Source organism: Drosophila simulans, chromosome X (assembly GCF_016746395.2).
Source record: "Drosophila simulans strain w501 chromosome X, Prin_Dsim_3.1, whole genome shotgun sequence".
NCBI classification, from domain to species: Eukaryota; Metazoa; Arthropoda; class Insecta; order Diptera; family Drosophilidae; genus Drosophila; species Drosophila simulans.
In genome coordinates this window covers 435394-454786 of record NC_052525.2, presented here as the reverse complement: position 1 = coordinate 454786, position 19393 = coordinate 435394, and the positions used below count along the sequence as shown (strand labels likewise).

The 19393-nt window shown below is 46.9% G+C and overlaps 1 protein-coding gene across 2 annotated transcripts; it reads right to left on the bottom strand.

Moving 5' to 3' along the window:
* Nucleotides 1-2275: 2275 nt before the first annotated feature.
* Nucleotides 2276-18237, bottom strand: LOC6724786 (homeobox protein vnd). Of its 2 annotated transcripts, none has more exons than XM_016173264.3 (3): nucleotides 17185-18237; nucleotides 6127-6785; nucleotides 2276-4069 (listed from the first exon to the last, which is right to left on the bottom strand). In XM_016173264.3, the coding sequence occupies exons 1-3, from the start codon at nucleotides 17301-17303 to the stop codon at nucleotides 3114-3116; spliced, it is 1734 nt and encodes a 577-aa protein (XP_016037558.1). In that variant the 5' UTR covers nucleotides 17304-18237; the 3' UTR covers nucleotides 2276-3113. The 2 variants fall into 2 exon arrangements, with proteins under 2 accessions (XP_016037558.1, XP_002105828.1); XM_002105792.4 differs by lacking the exon at nucleotides 17185-18237 and adding an exon at nucleotides 8348-9611.
* Nucleotides 18238-19393: the final 1156 nt, after the last annotated feature.

Sequence of the window (19393 nt, the reverse complement as noted above, 5' to 3'; positions counted from 1 at the left end):
TTTCCCCTCCTCTGAAAATATAAGAGAGAACGCAATAGACGGCTCTCTCGGATTTTCGATACCCTGGAGCATACGCTAACTTGCTCAGAACTTTCTTAATGAGAAACTAGCTCGTATTGTTGTACTGACGGCTCGAAGGAAATTATGGACTCGAGTCGCGATGCTTACCAAGAATATACGTATATGGGTTCGGTTCGAAAAATAAATAAAGTCAGTAAATACGCGTAGCTGGAATAAGTTCGAATTCGAAGCAAGCCGGGAGTCGTCGTAATGAAAAGTACCAAGCAAAAACTGACAGATTAAACGCCACTGAATCCACCAGGAAACCCCGTCCCCTCAGAAAAACTCAGTTGTAGTTAACACTGCGATAAGCTGCACATTTGTACTTGACATGACGGTCATGCATGCTTGACCAGGTGGGGCATCGCAGACGCGGAGGTGGCGGGCGAACCGAACCGAATCGGATCGGATCGGGCCGATCGGCCAAATAACTGTCCAAGCAGTTGTGAGACATATCGCTGATATCGTCGGAGGAGTGGTACGGCGTCTGGGGATTCCGGGGAGAGGGCAATCAGCTTGGCGCAGCGTGTAAACGTCGCGGGTTGTCCAACAGTCAAACAGCCCAACAGGCAGTGGAAATCGGGCTTATCGGCGGACTTTTTGGGTGGGGAGTTCGGGGGCGAGAGAAAATATTATTAGTTTATTTCACGATTGTGCTCCTGCCTTTCAGCCCAGGGCTATATCACTGGCCCACTCTAATCTAGATCATTGAATTGTATTGAAATGTACTCACTGGGGCCATATACTCGTTTACGTAGTATACTATATATACTGGCACAATCAACATCCTGTCCGCTCCGATTTGCGCGATATAGGTATGCAAATGATTAGGCCACGATTAGGGGCTGTACTTGGATCTTTGCCACTCCTACTCGTATTCCACACATGTAACAACCAGATAAGGGAAATCGATGGCTTTATGGCCACATATATACTCCAACGTTGGCTTCTGCCCGGGCCATTCAAATGGGTTATGGGCCCCATAAAAGGGTGCTACAATTATGTACTCACTTCTGCTAATTCGTTCGCGACTCCCGCTGTACAAATTTGGTTGGGTGGGTGGGGTTAGATCGGGTGCATACGTTGGTCGCCAAATAGCCACTTGTGCTGCTCAGAGATCGAATGACATGCCCCACGCGCATGAGGGCATGTTCCACAGCTTTCGCTGCTGTGGTCAGTGCTACCCATTGGTACATTCAGACATTCAGATGGATCCCGAAAAACAAGTCGTTAAAGTCTAATTAACTGAGTGGAGAGCAAGTATGGACCGTGGCATATGGAGGGGCAATATTTATGGTACTTCAGCTAAAGTTGTTGTGTTTATGGCCCGTGTAAAACGGTTTCGATTTCGTATACCCCTCTTCGCTATTGTCGGGTCGCCCCAATATACACATGTATATGATTGGGCCCCATTTTATGATTATTAATACACCGCAAATATTATTTTCGTTGCTGATCGAAAGTAGGTGGATGGACGAGCATGTGGGTCCACTTATCCCAAGTGCCAGTAGTCCATTGATGAGTAATTTAATTTGCCGTTTATTAGAATAGCACTCGGTGTATTTTATGAGATACTCCAGCGCCTCTACTTGACTTTGAGTTCTTTATGTGCCAACTGTGTCAAGCGGTGCAGAGCGAGATATCTGTGCCGCAGTCCATATCTTCCCAACTGATTTGCCATCGGCTATAGGGGTGTACGGGTAGTTAATTGCTTCCAAATCGGAGCCCCCAGACAAGGTGCTCCGCCTGCCCGGCCAAGAGTCGATGATTACCCTGCATTTCCAGCCGGGTCCGGGCTCCCGTTATCGGCCCCACTGGCTTTATGGCCATTACCCTCATTCCCGATTCGCCGATTCCCGATCCATCGAGAACTGTTCTGGTGCCGTAATCAAGCGAACTGGACGGATTACGGTGCCAATCGCAGAACGGTAGCTAACAACCATAATCAAGACCATATTTATTGTTTGTCCAACATGTTTATAAGCCCGGCGATACGTAGGCCACCACCACCCCACGGAATGCGGGAGAGGGTGCCATTTACGATTCCATAAAGTGCATGGGGCAATAACTCTTATAACATAACAGGTTGGTTTAGTGCATTGATCAATAAATTGGTCTTTCGGTTCTCATGGGATCTTGGTCTTGTCTGCCTATCTTGTTATTAAATCGGGCCCATATCCTAGTTTAAGTTTTGGCAGTAAAAGGAAATCGTTCATTTTGTAATGTATTTAATTGGTTTTTATTAAATCTCTGACATGTACTTTGCAGTTTGTAGTGTTGATTTGCTTTGTTGTCCAATTTGGATTACATCCGCAGCGTACTGTCTTTGTTGTTTGTTACAATTTATGAACTCATTACTTGCTATAAATTCAAAGACCGTTTACTCTCTATACACGCACACACTCACGAAAAAAATATGTGTTAGGACTAAGTGCCTATATTATATATGTATTCATAGAAAAAAAAGGCCAATAAGTTTTGTCTAAAAAATGTGAACACTTATTACGCTTGAATTGATTATATGGTATATAGTACAGAATTAGGTGCATATTGCCTATTATTAATTTCTCTCTTGAAATAATCTATTTTTCAGATTTACCTCATTTTTATATTATATTTACACATTTTATCTTTGGGATTAAACTTAGGGCTAAAAAAAAAATAAAAAAAAAATGGGTCTACTTCTAAATTTTATGCGACTTAAATGCGCTTGACAAGAGACACTAGTATTATGCAAATTGATTTTTATTCAGAAGGAAATGTAGCTTTCTTTTGTCATGGGCATTGGTCTGATATCCAGGAATGGATAAATATATGTCATTTAAGTATATATATGATTATATATATATAAACTATGTACAGAAGCGACTCAAGGATAAATCCGGGAGACTAAACGCTAGGGATTTGTATGTGTTTCAATTATTTTTGTATATTCTTTTACTTGGCTTCACTGGGGATCTGGCGGCGTGGTCTTCTGGCTCATCGCTCCACGGGCCTGACTGTCTCACCTATTGAAGTGCCCCCAGTCCCGTGAATGCCAGTTCCTAGCAATATTAGGGCCACCAGGCAGCCCTCTGGGCGTGGGCGTGAGGATGGCCGTGTCCATGGGCGTGGGCGTGAGCATGGGCGTGGGCGTGAAGGCCGGCAGCCGCTGCAGCGGCATGTTGATAGGCGGCCGCTCCATTTAGGGCAACCAAGTGATGGGCGGCGGCATTCTGCATGGCGGTGGCGGTGGCTGATGACACGGAGACGCAGTCGGCTCCCAGTTTGGAACTGTCGCCCAAGCAGGGCTTTCCGTTCCTTACCAGAACTGGAACGGCTACCCGACGAGGCGAGGGCAGGGCACTGGGGTGATGCGGATGGGTGGCATGGCCGTGCAGTAGGCCAGGATGACCCTCGTAGCCCTTCTCGTTTTGCGCCCGCTTCGTCTTGTAGCGATGGTTTTGAAACCAGATCTTCACCTGTGTCGGCGTCAGGCGGATCAAACTGGCCAGGTGCTCGCGTTCCGGGGCACTCAAGTAACGTTGCTGTCGAAACCGACGTTCCAGCTCATATGTTTGCGCCTTGGTGAACAGGACTCGTCGCTTACGTTTCTTATTTGGAAGACCGTCGGAGCCATTTGCATCCCCACCGCCACTCCCGTCGGCGTCATCCACGTCGTCGATGTCCTCCTCGATGCCATCTTCGTTCAGACTGTCGTCGTGGCCACTGCCTGCACCGTTGATCCCCTCGGCCTTCAGGCTGTGGTTATTGTTGTTTGTCGTATTATTATTGTTGTTGTGTAGGGCATGGGCCGTCGGAGCGCCTCCGGCACCCCCATTACCAGAGGATCCGTGGAGGGTGTGCAGGGCGTCGCCCACGGACAGTGCATCGCTATCGGCCGACCGGCTGTAGCTTTTGTAATCGCCGGAAAGAGCAGGCGATGTCTGGCAATTGGAACCTATGTAGGTGTACGACACTTCCGAGGTAACTGGGGAGGTGCTATCCGGACTGGCGGGCTGCTGGGTTCCTGAAACCAAAGAGGAAATCAAGGTTTTGGTTAATGTGCTAATTCTTCGTAGTAGATATATGGCTAAAACCGGGAGAAAACTCCCTTCTTAATATGCTGTTAAGTGAGGAATAAATTGCTTGGGATAGCCATTAATTTATTTGGATTTTTCACAATGGCCCCCTACCGAATAGCAAGACAACGGCAGGGTGCGAGCCCTGGGTGGGAATTTGTCAGCAATTGAGAAGCCTCTTTAGCCGTAAATTAATGTAGCGACACACCCCTCCACATTGTCCAAGTGATCATGCAGAATTCGGGACAAAAGGGGGAAGTCAGGATCGCAACTACGGCAATTGGATTAGGCGCAACATGAAGCTGTGGTCGGAAACGATCCAAATGTCAAATGCCAGATGTATGCACTCCTTATGGTCCGCAGCGTCAAATCAACCCCTGCCCATCCCCTACGAGCTTCACCCTAACAACGCCAATTAGGCGGAGACAAACAGCGCACACAAATACATATACAAATCCATGTCTAGGTGGGTATTCCCTCGTCGTCTACCTGAAACGATCGCTTCGATCTCTCGCTGAATGACTGCTGATCCTGGGCCTGTACTAAAAACCAGCAACCAGGATCCTAATGGAACAACGACACAAAAGCCAGACCTCAAACACATCAATGGTAGCCGGGGCTCTTCCGGTTCGCCCTCTTTCACAAGAGTTCCGAACTTCCAACAGATAGTGATTTAGTGATTTATCGCCGGGTGTGGCTATTTCTGATATTCTAAGGCGGGATCTGCGGTTGCAGGGGCATTACAGTGGGCTTATGCCAGTATTGAGGCAACTTCAAACTAGGCATGCAACTATACAAAGTCAAAAAGAGCCCTTTAGTCCTTCGTAGCTCTCGAACTTTTGGAGATAGTGCTGCGAAGGCAGCATTCCGAAGAATCGGAACACGTCCTAGCTGCCTTTCTATTCCTATTGCCATGTATTTCAAATAATGTCTTCTAATGTGTTTATTCACCTGCCCGGGGATTCCCTCGTGGGACATTGATAAAACAACAAATCCAATGGTCGTAGGAGCTCCTAATGCTCGCATATCAGCTCCCACCGAGCTAGCCGCATTTGCCCTGCCAGGGAAGCCATGCGCTCACCATGACAACTCAACAAATTAATAACTTAATATAATCAAAATGACTCCTCCTCGACTCCTTCACAGCTGTGGAAACTCCCAAAAAAGAGCAGACAAGAGAAAATAAAAAAACGGCAAGTGGGCAGCAGCTATAATTTGTAGCTAAACAATAAAGGAATAATAACAGAGGTGGGAAGGGATGAGGCGGAAGTGCGTGCCATAAATTTCCAGGATGAGAAATGTTTGGGCCGCAACAACAAGAAGCGATCGAGCGGGCAGCGATTGAATGTCCTGGCCGAAGGACACGAAGGACGTCAACTGCCAGAAAAACAACAGGGCTAATCCTGAAGTGTGAAGCGCATACAAACTATTAGTCATGATTAAAGGGGAAGCCCAACCCCTGCTCCTTGATTCCCAGTTATATACCCATTTCGATCCGCAGTTAACTGCTAACGAAAATAAAACACAACAGGGCCAGTATCAAACAAAGCTTGTCACACCCTGAAGCACGTGAATCCGTCGAGTCCACAGGGTATGCAAATACAGCTGCCTCATCGCTCGACTGCTTAAACTCTCTGGCTCTCTGGAGCAGTGAGTGGTTACGGAACAGTATCATTAGTCGGCCAGTTAATCGGGGGTTAAATGCAGTCGAAAATTGGAAATTTCCTCAAGTGGGCTTCCGCGGACCTCATTGATAATTCTATTTTGAAAACTATTTAATTCGTTGCTCTTTGGCCTACCCACGATTCATAAGGATATTTGTTTGGGATCCAAAGACTTGCTTCATATCCCACCCTTACCACCTACAAGTTGCCATTTAAATGTTGATTCTTCAAAAAGCCAACTCTAACTTGGTTATTGGTATGGCCAGGGGCTATCTCCTGGAAATGGAGCAAATGAAAATGGATACATGCGTATCCATTTATGAGTAGAAACATTCGCTTACCGTATAGCTCGTTCTCCTTGATCCACGCACTCCTGCCCGAGTGCTGCAGCATGGTTTGGGCCATGTGGTGGTACGAGGACATCTCGTCGCCGAAGCTCCCCGGGAAGTTCTTGGGCAGGTTGGGCAGGTATTGGCCGGCGGCCACAGCAGCCGCAGCCGCTGCATTGTGGCTGGCCAGCAGATGGGCGGCGGCTGCGTTGGCGTGGGCGTGGCTTTGGGCTTCGCCGCTCTGGTGGTGCGCCAAAGGGAGTGGGGCCACCGCCTGCTGATGGTGCTGCTGCTGGAGGAGGAGGTGAGGGTGGTGGTGCTGCTGGTGGTGCGGGTGCTGTTGCTGTGGATGGCTCGGAGGGGCGTGATGCTCGGTGGTGCTGTGGTGATCCGCTTCTCCCGCTCCTCCCCCAGTCCCGCTGCTATTGTGGTGCTCGTCCACGGAAACGCCCGCTGGCGTGGGCGAGAGCGCCGAAGGCGAGGTGTGAGATCCCTGGCCGCGATGTCCACTGGTGGATTCACTGCCCGAGTGGTGACTCAAATCGCTGCCGTGGTGGGCGGCGGCGGCGGCGGCAGCTGCTGCATTCTTCAGCTCGGAGCCCTCCAAGTTCAGGATGTCCGATATATGGAAGCCAGAGCGTTGGGACGACGGGACCTTTGCATCAAATAAGCTGCAAGGGGATTAATATATTAATTCTAAATGTTAAATGTTTATTTCTCATTTCAATTGAACACTCAATCGCCTTCAGTTTTAAAGAAAAATGACAGAAGGCATACCAAAGATGAGTTGTAGGAGTTTTTTGAGATTCTGTGTAGTTTCTTAATTGTCCCGACAAATTGCCATATAATCGAGTGATTAATGACTCCCCGAGTATAAAGATGGCTCCTTAGAGGACGTGGAACTATTTTTTCCCTGTTTCATGCTTATTGCAGCGACATCCTGTGTCAATCGTATGAATGGCCGGAAGGTTTAACAAAGGGAGGTCCCTTTGGTCGGGATATGCAAAGGAAACTACCTGCACTACCTGTAGCGCTCTGACTTTCACAGATTTTTGCACTTGCCGTCGTTAAGAAGACAAGGAGGTGGGGGTGTGCATCCTGCGAGCATGCTGCGGAACCGAAATCGCACATATTTCCCCCGGAATTAACTTTGAATAAGTGCACCCAAATCGCTGGATTATTGACACCTAGTCCCGGTCAGACCCCGAGTTTTGATTTGCCTAATACCATCAACAATTAAACGCAAATCCTCCTCGTACGGATCGCAGCTACCTGCTCGGGTCAGTGCAGGTCAGCACAGGTCAGCAGGGACTCTACGGGTCGAAACAGGTCGTGCCACATGTTGGCGCAAGTTTGCTTGCTTCCGGTTTTCCCATTTCGAGTTTTCCCGAAGACCCCGACTCGCGAATTTCCCACGCTATGGACAGGCTACACGGGCATTCCCCGTCCTCCTGAGCGGAAATCCCATTGCCAGACAGTGTGACGCCAGTATCTCGAAGGCATCTGAGTCCCGTGTCTGCCGTACACATGTCGTTCCCGATTGGGGTTTCCCTGGCTCTCACCTACGGGAATTTCTAAGCCAGGCTCGAACAACAAGCCAGAATTTCCCAACCGCCATTCGCCAGGACCTTGAGTACTTGCCAGATCAAAGAGGCGGGGGAATTATGCCCTGTGTCCTGTACTTGCGCGCTTTGCGCGCTTGGCTAATTTAAGGAGCTACCAGGATTAGCCGGAAAAGTCCATCAGCTATATGGGATCTAAACACTAATACGGAGGCAGAGGCTCGCAGGGTGTGATTTTGAGTCGGAGCTTAGGCGAAGGCGATTGCAAAATATGGCTGGTCTTGCGCATTCTACAGATTCTGCTTTCAATACCCAATCTTCCCAATCATTAGATTAGGAGAATTAATAGGAAGATATATATCATTAATCGGGAACTCAAAACCTTGAAAACCATATCTGTTTTTTACAAAGTGGTCAGCCATGAAAGGCAAACGTATTGTCGGTCGTCAGTAATTTTGTTTCAATCTGAGACATGTCCTTTTTATGCATATCTTGGCCAGATCCATGCCATCAAAGTGTTAATTAGAAGAACCAGAATGAACTTGTGTCAACGTATCACCAAAATATGCTTTTCGTAACCGAAACATTTAAATCATTTGTTTCATAGGTTTGTGTCCACCAATCCAGAGGTATCAATATTCTAATTATTCCATTGGAATCCTTGTGCTTACCCGGGCAAAGCGTTTCGCAGGGCCGCCGGATAGAAGGCGGCTGGTAGGAGGGCGTGGTTCCACGGCGGCAGCAGGATGGGCGACCAGGGCAGAAAGGGGGCAGCTGCTGCGGCGGCCACAGCCGCCGACGATGGAAGCATGAGGCTACTCATGCTGTGGAGCCCCGGGAATCCGCTGAAGGCGGCTGCGCCCGTCGGAATGCGGAGCTGTTCCGGCGCCAATCCGGAACTGGAACTTGTGTTCGTGGGCACGGTGGTGCTGGCGGTGCTGAAGACTGTGGCGAATCTCTCGTGATCTCTGTCTCGCTCGTGCCGTTCCTGCCGCTCCTTGCGATCCTCCAGGTCCTCCCGATCCTCACGCTCCCTCTTCCGCTCCAGCGAGGGCGTTGAGGTGCGCAGCGGGCGCTTCGGCGTGGCTGGGGAGGACGGACTCACCGTGATCGCGCTTTGGGGCGATGCGGGCAAGCTGCCGGCGCTGCCCAGACCGCTGCTGTTGTCCCGCTCGCGATCTCGATCCCGCTTTGAGGGGGTCCTCTCCAAGGACGCTGACGTGGTCATATCGCTTTGCGATATCGGGGAACCACTGTTCGATTTGCTACGCTGCGACGCGGGTGGCGGCGTGGGCGGACTTTTGCGTTTCTCCGCCACTTTGGAGCTGTTACGGTGATCGGAGCACGGAAAAAAATATGTGTATTTACTGGGTAGCACTGCGATGATTTAGGCGGGTATCCTGGTTCGGCAACTTAAATTCCAGACATAGTTCAATTTAGGCTTAAGTTTAAGTTAATCACCGGGAAAGTTCGATAGTTCAAGGGTCGCGAGTCGTTTCTCGATTTCTCAGTTGCACGGTTCCGCGGAGCAGCGCACTCTAAACATTCCAAACTGAAGTGTCATCAACAACTAACGAGGCATCAAGAACTCAACACGAGTCCAAGTCGCTTCAGAACAGCCAATAACCAAAACCCAACAACCAACGGCAGAAAAGTACCAGGTCGTATGCTCGGGGTGTCTTTGGGTATCACTATGTATGTGGTGCATATCTGTATCTGCATCCCTCTGCCATTGGGCACATAACGCAGATACTCGGATAGTCGCACACACACACACAAACACACACACGCACACAGCCAGACTGGAGAGACTCTCGGCTTTGTTGGGCGCGCTAAGTGGCTTCTTATGTCCTTTTCAACAAGGATACGGCAACAATGTGAGTGGCCTATTCAACCACCGAGAGAACCAACCACCATTCGTCGCCAGAGCGAGACGGACGATGTGAACCGAGTCCTTATGCCGCACGTCATCCCGCTCTAACTCTTTCCTGTTGCTTTCTCTGCCGCTCTCAAGAGTGCCACTTGAGTGAGAGTGTGTGTGTGCTGCAGCCTCTGCGTGTGTTTGCTTGTGTGTGTGTGCGAGAGTGAGTGTGTATGCGAGGCCATTGTAGCGCCTCACGAACCTCCTCAGGCACGTCGGATTGACGTTCCCAGATTGGGATTCTGGGATTGGGCCGCTCTCTTCCAGCAGTGCTCTGCACTTGATGTTGTCAGCATTCGCCGCGTCATTTAATTGTATTTATCATTATTAGCTCTCTGCAACTCTGGACTTCCACTTCCGGAGCGGGAACTTCTGGCCCGACTTTTGGCGCCTATGCAATGGGTCCAAGGACAGGACAGGGCGGGACATGTGATTGTGACCGGCATTTAGCACGATAATATCAGATGGTGATATCAGCCATTATCCTCCTGAGGAACGTGAGCGATAAGAAAGATTTGCTGGGATTACACTCGCACCTTTTCTATATGTAGTTGGCTATTTAAGAATCAGATCAATTCATCATTGAAAATCTCAGTCGGGTTGCAATGCTTTGAGATTTTGAGTACCAACCATGATTAGATCTCGGGAGGATTGGTCACATGTGTAATTTTATATTAGTTAGAAACGAAATCTTATTTTGAACCACGACAATTAATTTCAATACTTAAAATGCGCACTGCGAAAACCCTATTTAAATGTATTCTCACTTTATCATACCAGTGTAGGAAAGTTATTTGTGCGAAGGCCTCTTATTCTCTGCCGTGTTAGTGGTATGCTTCTATACTTGGACATTTAGTTTACTTCACGGTACGTTCTTTGGGAATCAAATTTCTTGCGTGCAACGGAACTGTTATAGACCACTTGGGCACTGAAATAGGTGCCTTATGTACGAGGAGTGTCGCTGTTCGTGCAATTCGAATTTCGATTTCATACTCGTAAGCCAACTCGTGATTAGTGCAGATCCTTCAAACGCCAATACATGGCGCCGTTCCTTGAGAGGTGGCTTCGGGACATACCCCGGACACTCACAGCTAGGGAGAGTGCGAGCGAGGGGGTCCAAAGTAAAGTATGGGAATATACATAATCAGCACGAGCAGTAACAGACAGGACAGACTGAGTTGGGGGTGTCCACCCGAGGCAATTGAAAACATGGCAAGAGTCCGTTGGCGCTGGCCCCATTTACATATGGGCTGGGGGCTATATACATATATCCATCAGTACATGCATAAACATATATATATATGGTATGTATACGAAGGAAGCTCCATGATCCCTACGAGCATCCGCCCTCCAAAAGTAGGCACCCCACTGTCGCTCATGACTTCGCACCATTATTCTTCCCCATGAGGGAATGGAGATGGTGTGTGGAGGGCGTAGAATTTTATCTTGTAATAACCTCTGCCGACGACGACGTCGCCGTCAAGTGGGCGCGTCATGGCCGCCTGGCCAATCGGAAGAGCGTGCGAGCAGGAGAGTTATATGCACCGTGCGCTGACGCGCATGTTTGGGAAATTTTGAATACGCCAAAGGACTTTTCGGGGAAATTTCTCCCATTGTGCACACGCCCATCTTCCCGGGCGTTCGTTGTTGGCCATTGTTATTGGGCTTAATGATGATGTTGCATTTAATATCAAAGTAAAACCTTTGTGTGCGTCGACGTTGTTGTTATGGCTTAGCTTCCGCAGGAAGTTTTAGTATCTCATGGATTTATCTGTGTTTGTGTGGAGCGCTGGCATTCGAATTACACACGAATTCAATTCGATTCTCGCAAAAACTCGTTTGTTTTTTATTGGCCTCTGCTCCTTTATTTGTGTATTTATTTATTTTTGTATGCATGCTTCTGTATTTTCCGCACTTCAAACTACTTTGTTTGTGCTTATTTCTAAGTACAAACAACTTCAATTGCAGCTCTCGTCCTTGTCGTCCTCCTGCTCGGCCTTTACGGATTTCGGCATTGCCTAGTTTATTTTGATTTTGTGAATACATTTTCAATATATTTTCGTTGCAAAGGGTGGAGGTCCACCGACAGCAGAGGGCTATTTGCGGCTTAGAAAAGACAGCAAGATGTTTTCATCAACTTAAAAGTGACTCTAATATTCCATAACTTTTCATCGTCGAATGGTTTACATTAGCTTGCACTTTGTGGTGCCAATTAGTCGCTGTTTCCATAGATTGTGTAAGTAGAACTTTAAAATGAAATGCTCATTCAAAAAAGTCCATCTGCTGGGATCTTTGGCGTCCGCATTAGGATCTTCCTACTCAGTTAGGGCCAGCTGTCCTTTGGCAGTGCGATTTCAAGTGTGACAGCGTGCTGGCCCAATCGCATTCGCATCCGACAGATACACAATGCACCAAACCACTCGCATTCGAATGCAATAAAGTATGTTGGGTGTCACAAATCGACGTTGTTAATCGCAGGCAAACCGAGCAAAAGACCCGGCATGCTTTGGGCCATACATTTGAGTATATGTGAGCGGGAACTCCGAACATAACAACCCCAATTAAACGCCTCGCCAGGCGTAAAAATCGAGGTATTTGGCAAAAGGTGTTTGCTTAACGCGGATACAATTAGGCGGCCATGTTGCAGCAGCCTCGAGCAGCGTGCCACGAACGCACAGTCACACACACACACACGCTCATGTGAGCACTCGGAGCCATTCACAGACATACTCACACTACCACTGACACTTATTCACACTTATTCATTCAGTAATTCATTTAATGCTCGTTTGGCTGCAGCCCCTCCCCCCTCCCTCGCTCATCCCATTGTCATCCATTTTAATTTACCTTCCGGATCTGCCTATGCTCTCCCTTTTGACCTGACCCTCTACTCTATAGCCCTAGAGCTCTGCAGCCCCCCTCCCGCCTTCTCGCCCCTGGTTTTGGCCGACTCCTGTTGTCAATTGACGTCCATGACAATTTCGGGTCTCCAATTCGTTGCGCGGAAGTGATTTACAAAAACCAAAAAAATGGAAACGAGTTTTGCCAAAGGGATTGTGTATTGTTCTCTCGCCGGAAATGCATCATTCACCTATGTGTGTGCACACGAAAAAAAGGTCTTTGAAATAAGTATATGTACTTAACCATAAGTTTTTCAGCTTTTAAAAAATACGAGTTTTTACTTTTACCCATTTTTATTATACCTTGGCCAGAATGATTCGTTACTGCCAGCCCGCAATACAGTCTTAATTTTAATAAGTACATTCGTATCGTATGTTAATCACGAGAATTGCAGCTAGTGTGATACAGTTATGCGAAACGTCTTATGCTTAGCATATATAACATTTAAATTTGGAAATATGTATTTTAACAGTGTATCTCCCCATCCGAATGCTCTCTCATTGATCCGCAGAGGTTGTGTCCTCTGGTCAGTTGTGCTGGCGTGATCCTGTAGCCGTCTATTACTCTATTGATTCCTGCTAATTTGTTTGCCCAGATGAGAAATGTGTTATGTAAGGGGATGGGTCCTAACAAGAAGGCGTTGCCCGTGCTGCATAAAAGTCAAAAAGGACCTTTAAGATGCGAATGTACTGGTTGGTATCTGAGCAAATACAGCTGGTTATCTGTTTGGGTTTCTTCGGGCTGATCAGTCGGCTCGTCGTTTAGATGTTTCTTCCGCCTTTGGGGTGGCTTTTGATCCCAAACGGCCGAGAGTAGAAGATTTCCATTCTCGAGTCAATCCGAAGTCAATTTTAGTCAATCCATCAGGGGTTTAAGTCAACTTAGGGACAATAGAAACATTCAGCTGGTCTACTTGATCAGAATTTTACTTTTGAAGTTTTATCTGATAATTAAAAGCCATTTTATTGCTTGCGACAAAAAACGATTCTACATGCTGCAAAAGAAATACAATTATTTTGCAGCTTCCTGTTGTGGCTAATAAAAAGTTGATATGGCAACCCGTGCGTTGGCTTCAAAAGAGGTTGGATCATTCACCGGATCAATGGCTAATCGAAGAGGATGATGGGCAAGGATGTGTCCCGCCATTGTATTTGCGTTCGCATCTGTGCTGGTATGAGTACATGTATCTCTTGTGCAGCTGTAGGATCTCGGTGAGGAGCGCCCCGGAACTTGACAAATGGGTTTTCCGACTGCCTGTCCTGGTCTTTCCATGTCGTTTTTTGTGCTGCACTTCCCACTGTGTCAGTGTGCCAGAGTTTGGGAGTTTAGGGGTTTAGGAGTCTACGAGTTGTCGGGTCAGTTGGTCAACTGAGTTTAGTGCGACCAACTTCCTTTGCGCACTTCCTACTTCCTTCACAGCTGGGCGCCCCAGGTCGACCAGGAAAACCTGGAAAACAGTCCTGTCGCCAGCTCGGTCGATTCATTCGCAATTTATTCCAAATGCCAAGGCGATTCCCGCTAGCATAAATGGTATATTTTGTTTGAATGGCTCAGCATGCGAAATGACCAGTGCATCGCTTTGTTTGCCTTTGTGTTGTTCCCTAATTTGATTTTTTCGAACATCACCTTGGCCTTTGTGGTGGTAGATGCGGGATCGAATCCATAACTGCATTCAAGTTGGAATGCGTGGGCTCGGGCTCTGATCTCCTTTCAGTTTCGATTTTCAAATGAGCCATACGGTTGGTTGTCCATTCGATTCAATGGAATAATCCTTGCTTCATGCGTACCGCTTTAAATTGGCTGATTGTGTTTTTCCGCTGTACGAGTACGAAGACGAAGTGGCCCCGCTTCCTTCCTGCCCACTTGTAGGTAGCACTTCACCACATCACATGCTTCGTTAAAGGCCTATCAAACGGAGACTTGAATTCAAAATGCCTGTCGCGGGTGCAAATTTCATTGTGTTATTTTCGTATCCGCCTAGCCCATATAGCGCATGCGATGCCGTCGACAAAGCCAGCTGACAAACTGGCATTAAATGTCACAAAGTCACGCGTCCCGGCGGACTGAAATGCAACTGCAAGTAAATTGTATGAAATGTATCAATTTCTAGCCGTTGTTTTTCGCCTATATGCATGCATTTCTTTTTCCCTGCTCTTGGTTTGCTCCTCTTTTATTACTTCCCCAACTCCCACTTTATGCATGGCCACCCATTCCATTTTCCTGGCAAGTGGCCCTTTTTTTTTGACAGCGCCGTTTAAGCGAAAAAAAGCTGAATTTTCCTCTTATTTGGCGGGTAACAGTTTCCTGAACGAGGACATGCGAACAGAGTAGTGGTCGGAAAAGTATTGGAGCATTTGAAGAAATCGGATTACTGCTCAGAGTTTTCTTTTAATTTTATTAAAATTAATTATTTTTATATTTTTGATTATTTACTCATTTAATTGTGCACTTAAAGGTCGTTACCCGGCCTATGCTCGTCGTTGATGTTGGGGAAACAGAAAGAAAAAGAATTAGAAGGAATGTATCCACCAGTTGCTCCAAAGTGGAGTTCGCCGTTAGATCGCATTTGAGACAATTCTTAAGGATACAGCAGAAAACTTTCAGGTAATTGCACATATACATTACACATTATCACACATAAGAGATTTATAGCGACTTCCGACCGAATAGCTCATAATAATGCCAATCGAAAGCGGCGAAGACAGGTGATTCGAAGGTCGGATATGTGCCCGCGATTGCTCTGAATTTTTTCTTGTGGGTTTGGGCTTTGTTTACTTCCTGGCTCATCGGTCGTCACCATCGTCGCGGACATGTGCACACATTCCCAGGCATTTGAAGCTGACAACCTTTTATTGCCATGCTCTTTTCGTAGTTTTTATGCGGCGCTGTTTTTTATTTTTTTTGTTTCTTTTGAAGTACGTCAAACTTGAATGACTTGCTTTGGGGACTCTGCGTTAAAATGAAATTATTTTTTCGAACTTCATATTTCAGGGAGACAAGAGTAGCGCGTCCGCTTTCAGTTGTCCTTCAGGCTGCGCCCTTTCTGCAAAGGGGGTTCCGTAACGAAAGGAAAACCCAACCTGCCGTTCGAAGCTACGACGGCCGTCGCAGGGAATTCCGAGATTGAAAGCGGGACTAAGCGCTGGGTATTCGGTATATGAGTTGTACATACGTACACACGTACATACGTACGGAGATCCTGCGGTTCATCAATGAACGCGGGTAGCGATCCGGCTCACATATGACATAAAGCACAAATAAATGGAATTGGTTTTATTTGGCAAACAGCATTATCCCGGATTATCCGAGGGTTCGATGCAACGATTATGGACAAACCCAATTAAACCCAAATTTTGCCTGTCGCCTCGTTCTCTCCTGTTTGTGTGATTTTCCAGGTGATTTCACTAAACATGTGTTTTGGTTTTTCAAAAACCCCGCCGTCGGAAAAGGTGACAAAGTGAATATAATGCGCATTGTTGCACTCGGGTTTTGGTTTTTGGCTTGGCTGGACTGGGCTGTGCTGCTCTGTGCTGGGTGTTACCATAAACGATACGTATGCCAGCACCTTTCTGCCTGGGCTTACCAACCAGTCAGTCGGTCCGCCGGTGGATGACTATGAGTCCCATCGCCAGACCATTCACAACGCTGTAACATTGGCTTACGATTGTGCGAAAATGAGGGACTGAGCCGAGAACGGACCTCGTTTCGATCCGGCTCGGTGGTGGCCAATTCAAATTCATTATGTTATATTAAATGTTAATGCGACGTGCCCTGATCCTGCTCCTGTCCCGTTCTGTTTCCGACCGGTGTTTTCTTAGCCCGGCTTGTGTGTTGTGTGTTTTCTTAGCTCATTTCAAATTAAATTGTTTTTAATTGCCTCATCGATTTCTAGGAAATATTGTGACACTTGATGCAGGTGCGTACGAGTATATGTACGTACATACATACATACATGTATGTACGGAAGCAAGTATCTTCAATCCCACGAACGATCAATGGAAAAAGGACAAGAGCATTCAGTAGTAATAGTAATAGGTTTCTGTTCGGTTCCACAGTTTTAATATTACCAACTGATTTCACTCGTCTTGCAGGTCTGTCTTTTATCAATAACTTAATCCGTTCCTTGAAGATAACTGGGCGTCATTACTGCAGATTTAATGTTGCTATACCAAAATATAATCATATCTTCTCAATGCCCTATACTTGCAATCTCATGTGACCGACCATTCAGGTCCGAGACTTGTGAATGGGAGATTGTGAACTGTGAACGACAGATGTCTTGACTGGATGACAACGAAAAATGCTTTATGTTCGATTGACTGATAACGGGGTAATGAATGAATTTGAGTGATGGCAGAGGAGTGGACAATTAAACGCTTGTCAAGTGTTGTCCCCAAAGAGTAACTTCCAATAAAACTCCAAATATAGTTGCGCCTTAATCCGGCAGTGTAGATTAAGCTTATTCAGATTTTCCCAAATCGTAAGTAACCAATTACCAGAAGAAGAAGAAGAAGACACCCCCATTGGCTTGCTTTAGAAGCCATATTCATTCTCCAACATTAGAATATTTTTAATTATTTAACGAGTTACGAACTGTGTGTGCCGATTCGCCGTCGGCCCATTTTCGATTCGTGATTTCGAGTTCAGAATTTCTGAATCCGGGCCGAGACTTTCGGCTGTACTTACTCGTAGACATGCTTGTTGTACTCGTAATCCGTCTGCATGCAATAATCCTGTTGAAACACGTTGTTCGTGTAGTAGCTGCAATCCTCGAAGTAACCGCAATTCGGATTATAATTGCTCATAATTAAGGCTCTCGCGTGCGGAAAATCGGAACCGTCGGGAAAATCGCAAGGAATACAGCGAGCGAAACAGTAACAGTAAAAGAAATTGAACAGAAAAAAAAGCTCATACAAATTGAACGTGGGTGGTGGATAGTTGAACTGAATTGCTGGTGGTTCACATTAAATGAATTATTTTATTTAATACACTATTTGTCGACGAATTATATTTTGTGATGGGTTTTTAATGCGCGATCACTTTTTAATTGATGTGTGTGTAATTAGGCGACGAAGGCGTGATATATTTGATTATTATAAGTCAGCTGCACTTGATCGAGAGTTACATTTTCCGATATGCAGCGGAAGATATGTATATATATAGCAGATATAGAATTCGGATCGAACCCGGCAGTTGTGGCAGGCGTAGCGCGCGCTTTTTGACTGCCGCTGGCCAAATTCAATAAGCCATAAAAACGTCGTCGGTTGAAAAACAACAATCTGTCCGCCAAAAGAGAGCGTCCGTTTGCGGCCCTATCTCGCTTGCTCCTTCACTGCCTGGCTGGCTATCTCTCTCGCTCTAGAAGCGCCGATACGAGTATCACTGCGATCCAGTGCTTTTAGCGCACTGGCAATGGAATAACCCGGGAAGCCTGGACCCACCGCCATAAGACTTCGCGGCCCGATGATCCGCTGAGAATCGGAGAACCGGAGAACCGGGCAACTGGGCAACTGGAGAAACGGAATCAGGCAACCGGATAGCTGTAGAATTTGAGTGGCGCAACGGGGGACTCTTTAAACGGCACAACAATCACTTATTAAAGTCAAATAGGTATTAAGCAAAGCACACGCAGTGAACAGGAGAGCGTCGAAGGCAGCCGAGTTGAACAAATATCAATAGTGTACACAGAGTATCGATAAAGCTATCCCTGTAGGTGTGAGCTGCAGTTATCGCTGCCCCCCGAATACATACGTACATATATTTGTATATGTACATATATGCATACATAGGGGTACTATATGTACACACATGCACTTAACTGGGCCGCAGTGATATATTCCAGCCGGGAGATACTCACAACGCCCCAAATCGGGCTTTTCGCTTATATTTGTTCTTGTACCTCTCATTTTTACTGGGTCTTCAGCTGCAGTGCACAGTGGTGCCAAGTGATCGGAATCAGAATTCGTTATTCAGCCAATCCCTTAGCAGCTATATAATACATATAGAATGTCTCGCCTATGAGCAAATTCGATATCTGACATCCTGTCCTGGAGCAGTCATATCGCTTCCACCCACCCCACCCAATTTTGCAATTTAGAAAGTGAGCTATCCCCCAGGGAAATGTGTACTAAATCAGCACCTAATCCCGCGGTATCTAACCGCAACCTGTCTGCCCGTCCACCGGGCTGTCCGTTGGAGTCAGCACTGACGCTTTGACGAAAGACACCGCGGAGCAGGCGATCCAATCCAATCCAATCCATTAGTGAGTGCGGGTGAATAAATTTGTCGAGTGGCTGTCGATAAATATCATAATGGGCGCTCATAAGACCACCACTTGATGTTTGGGCAGCCCCTAACCAAGGTGGGCGGGGAGGGGCAGCAGTGCCAGGTTTAACTCCCGAGTTAAATGCGAGTTCAAGCCGAATCATAAATTAATAAAAATAAGACCCGAGCCATAGTTTATTATTATGGGTGAATTGTGGGGCGTACGTTTATTGACAAATAATATCGCTGCTCGATCAGGAGTTGTTGTGGGGCTCCATAAAACTCCTGTTCGGTTCGTTTTCTGTTTTCTGTTTACTGTGTTATTTTATTTTATTTTCGTTTTGTTTTTGTTTGCAATCGTGTCGAGGCGATATCGATATTGGTGATAATGCCGCAGACACCAGGGAACGCAGCACGACCCGCAACATTTGTATGAGCTAGGAAAGACCAGGCCACACGCTACAGATTGATATGCTGGCTAATCAGCTCAATTTAAATGCGGACTGCCTGTTCCAATGTTGTAGCAACATGCTTGGCTTCGTCCCGCCTCGTCTCGTTCGGCCGCTCGATTCTTATCGGGCGCGAGAACGGGCTACGGCTACCGTTTGCACCACCGTATCAGGGGGCCAGC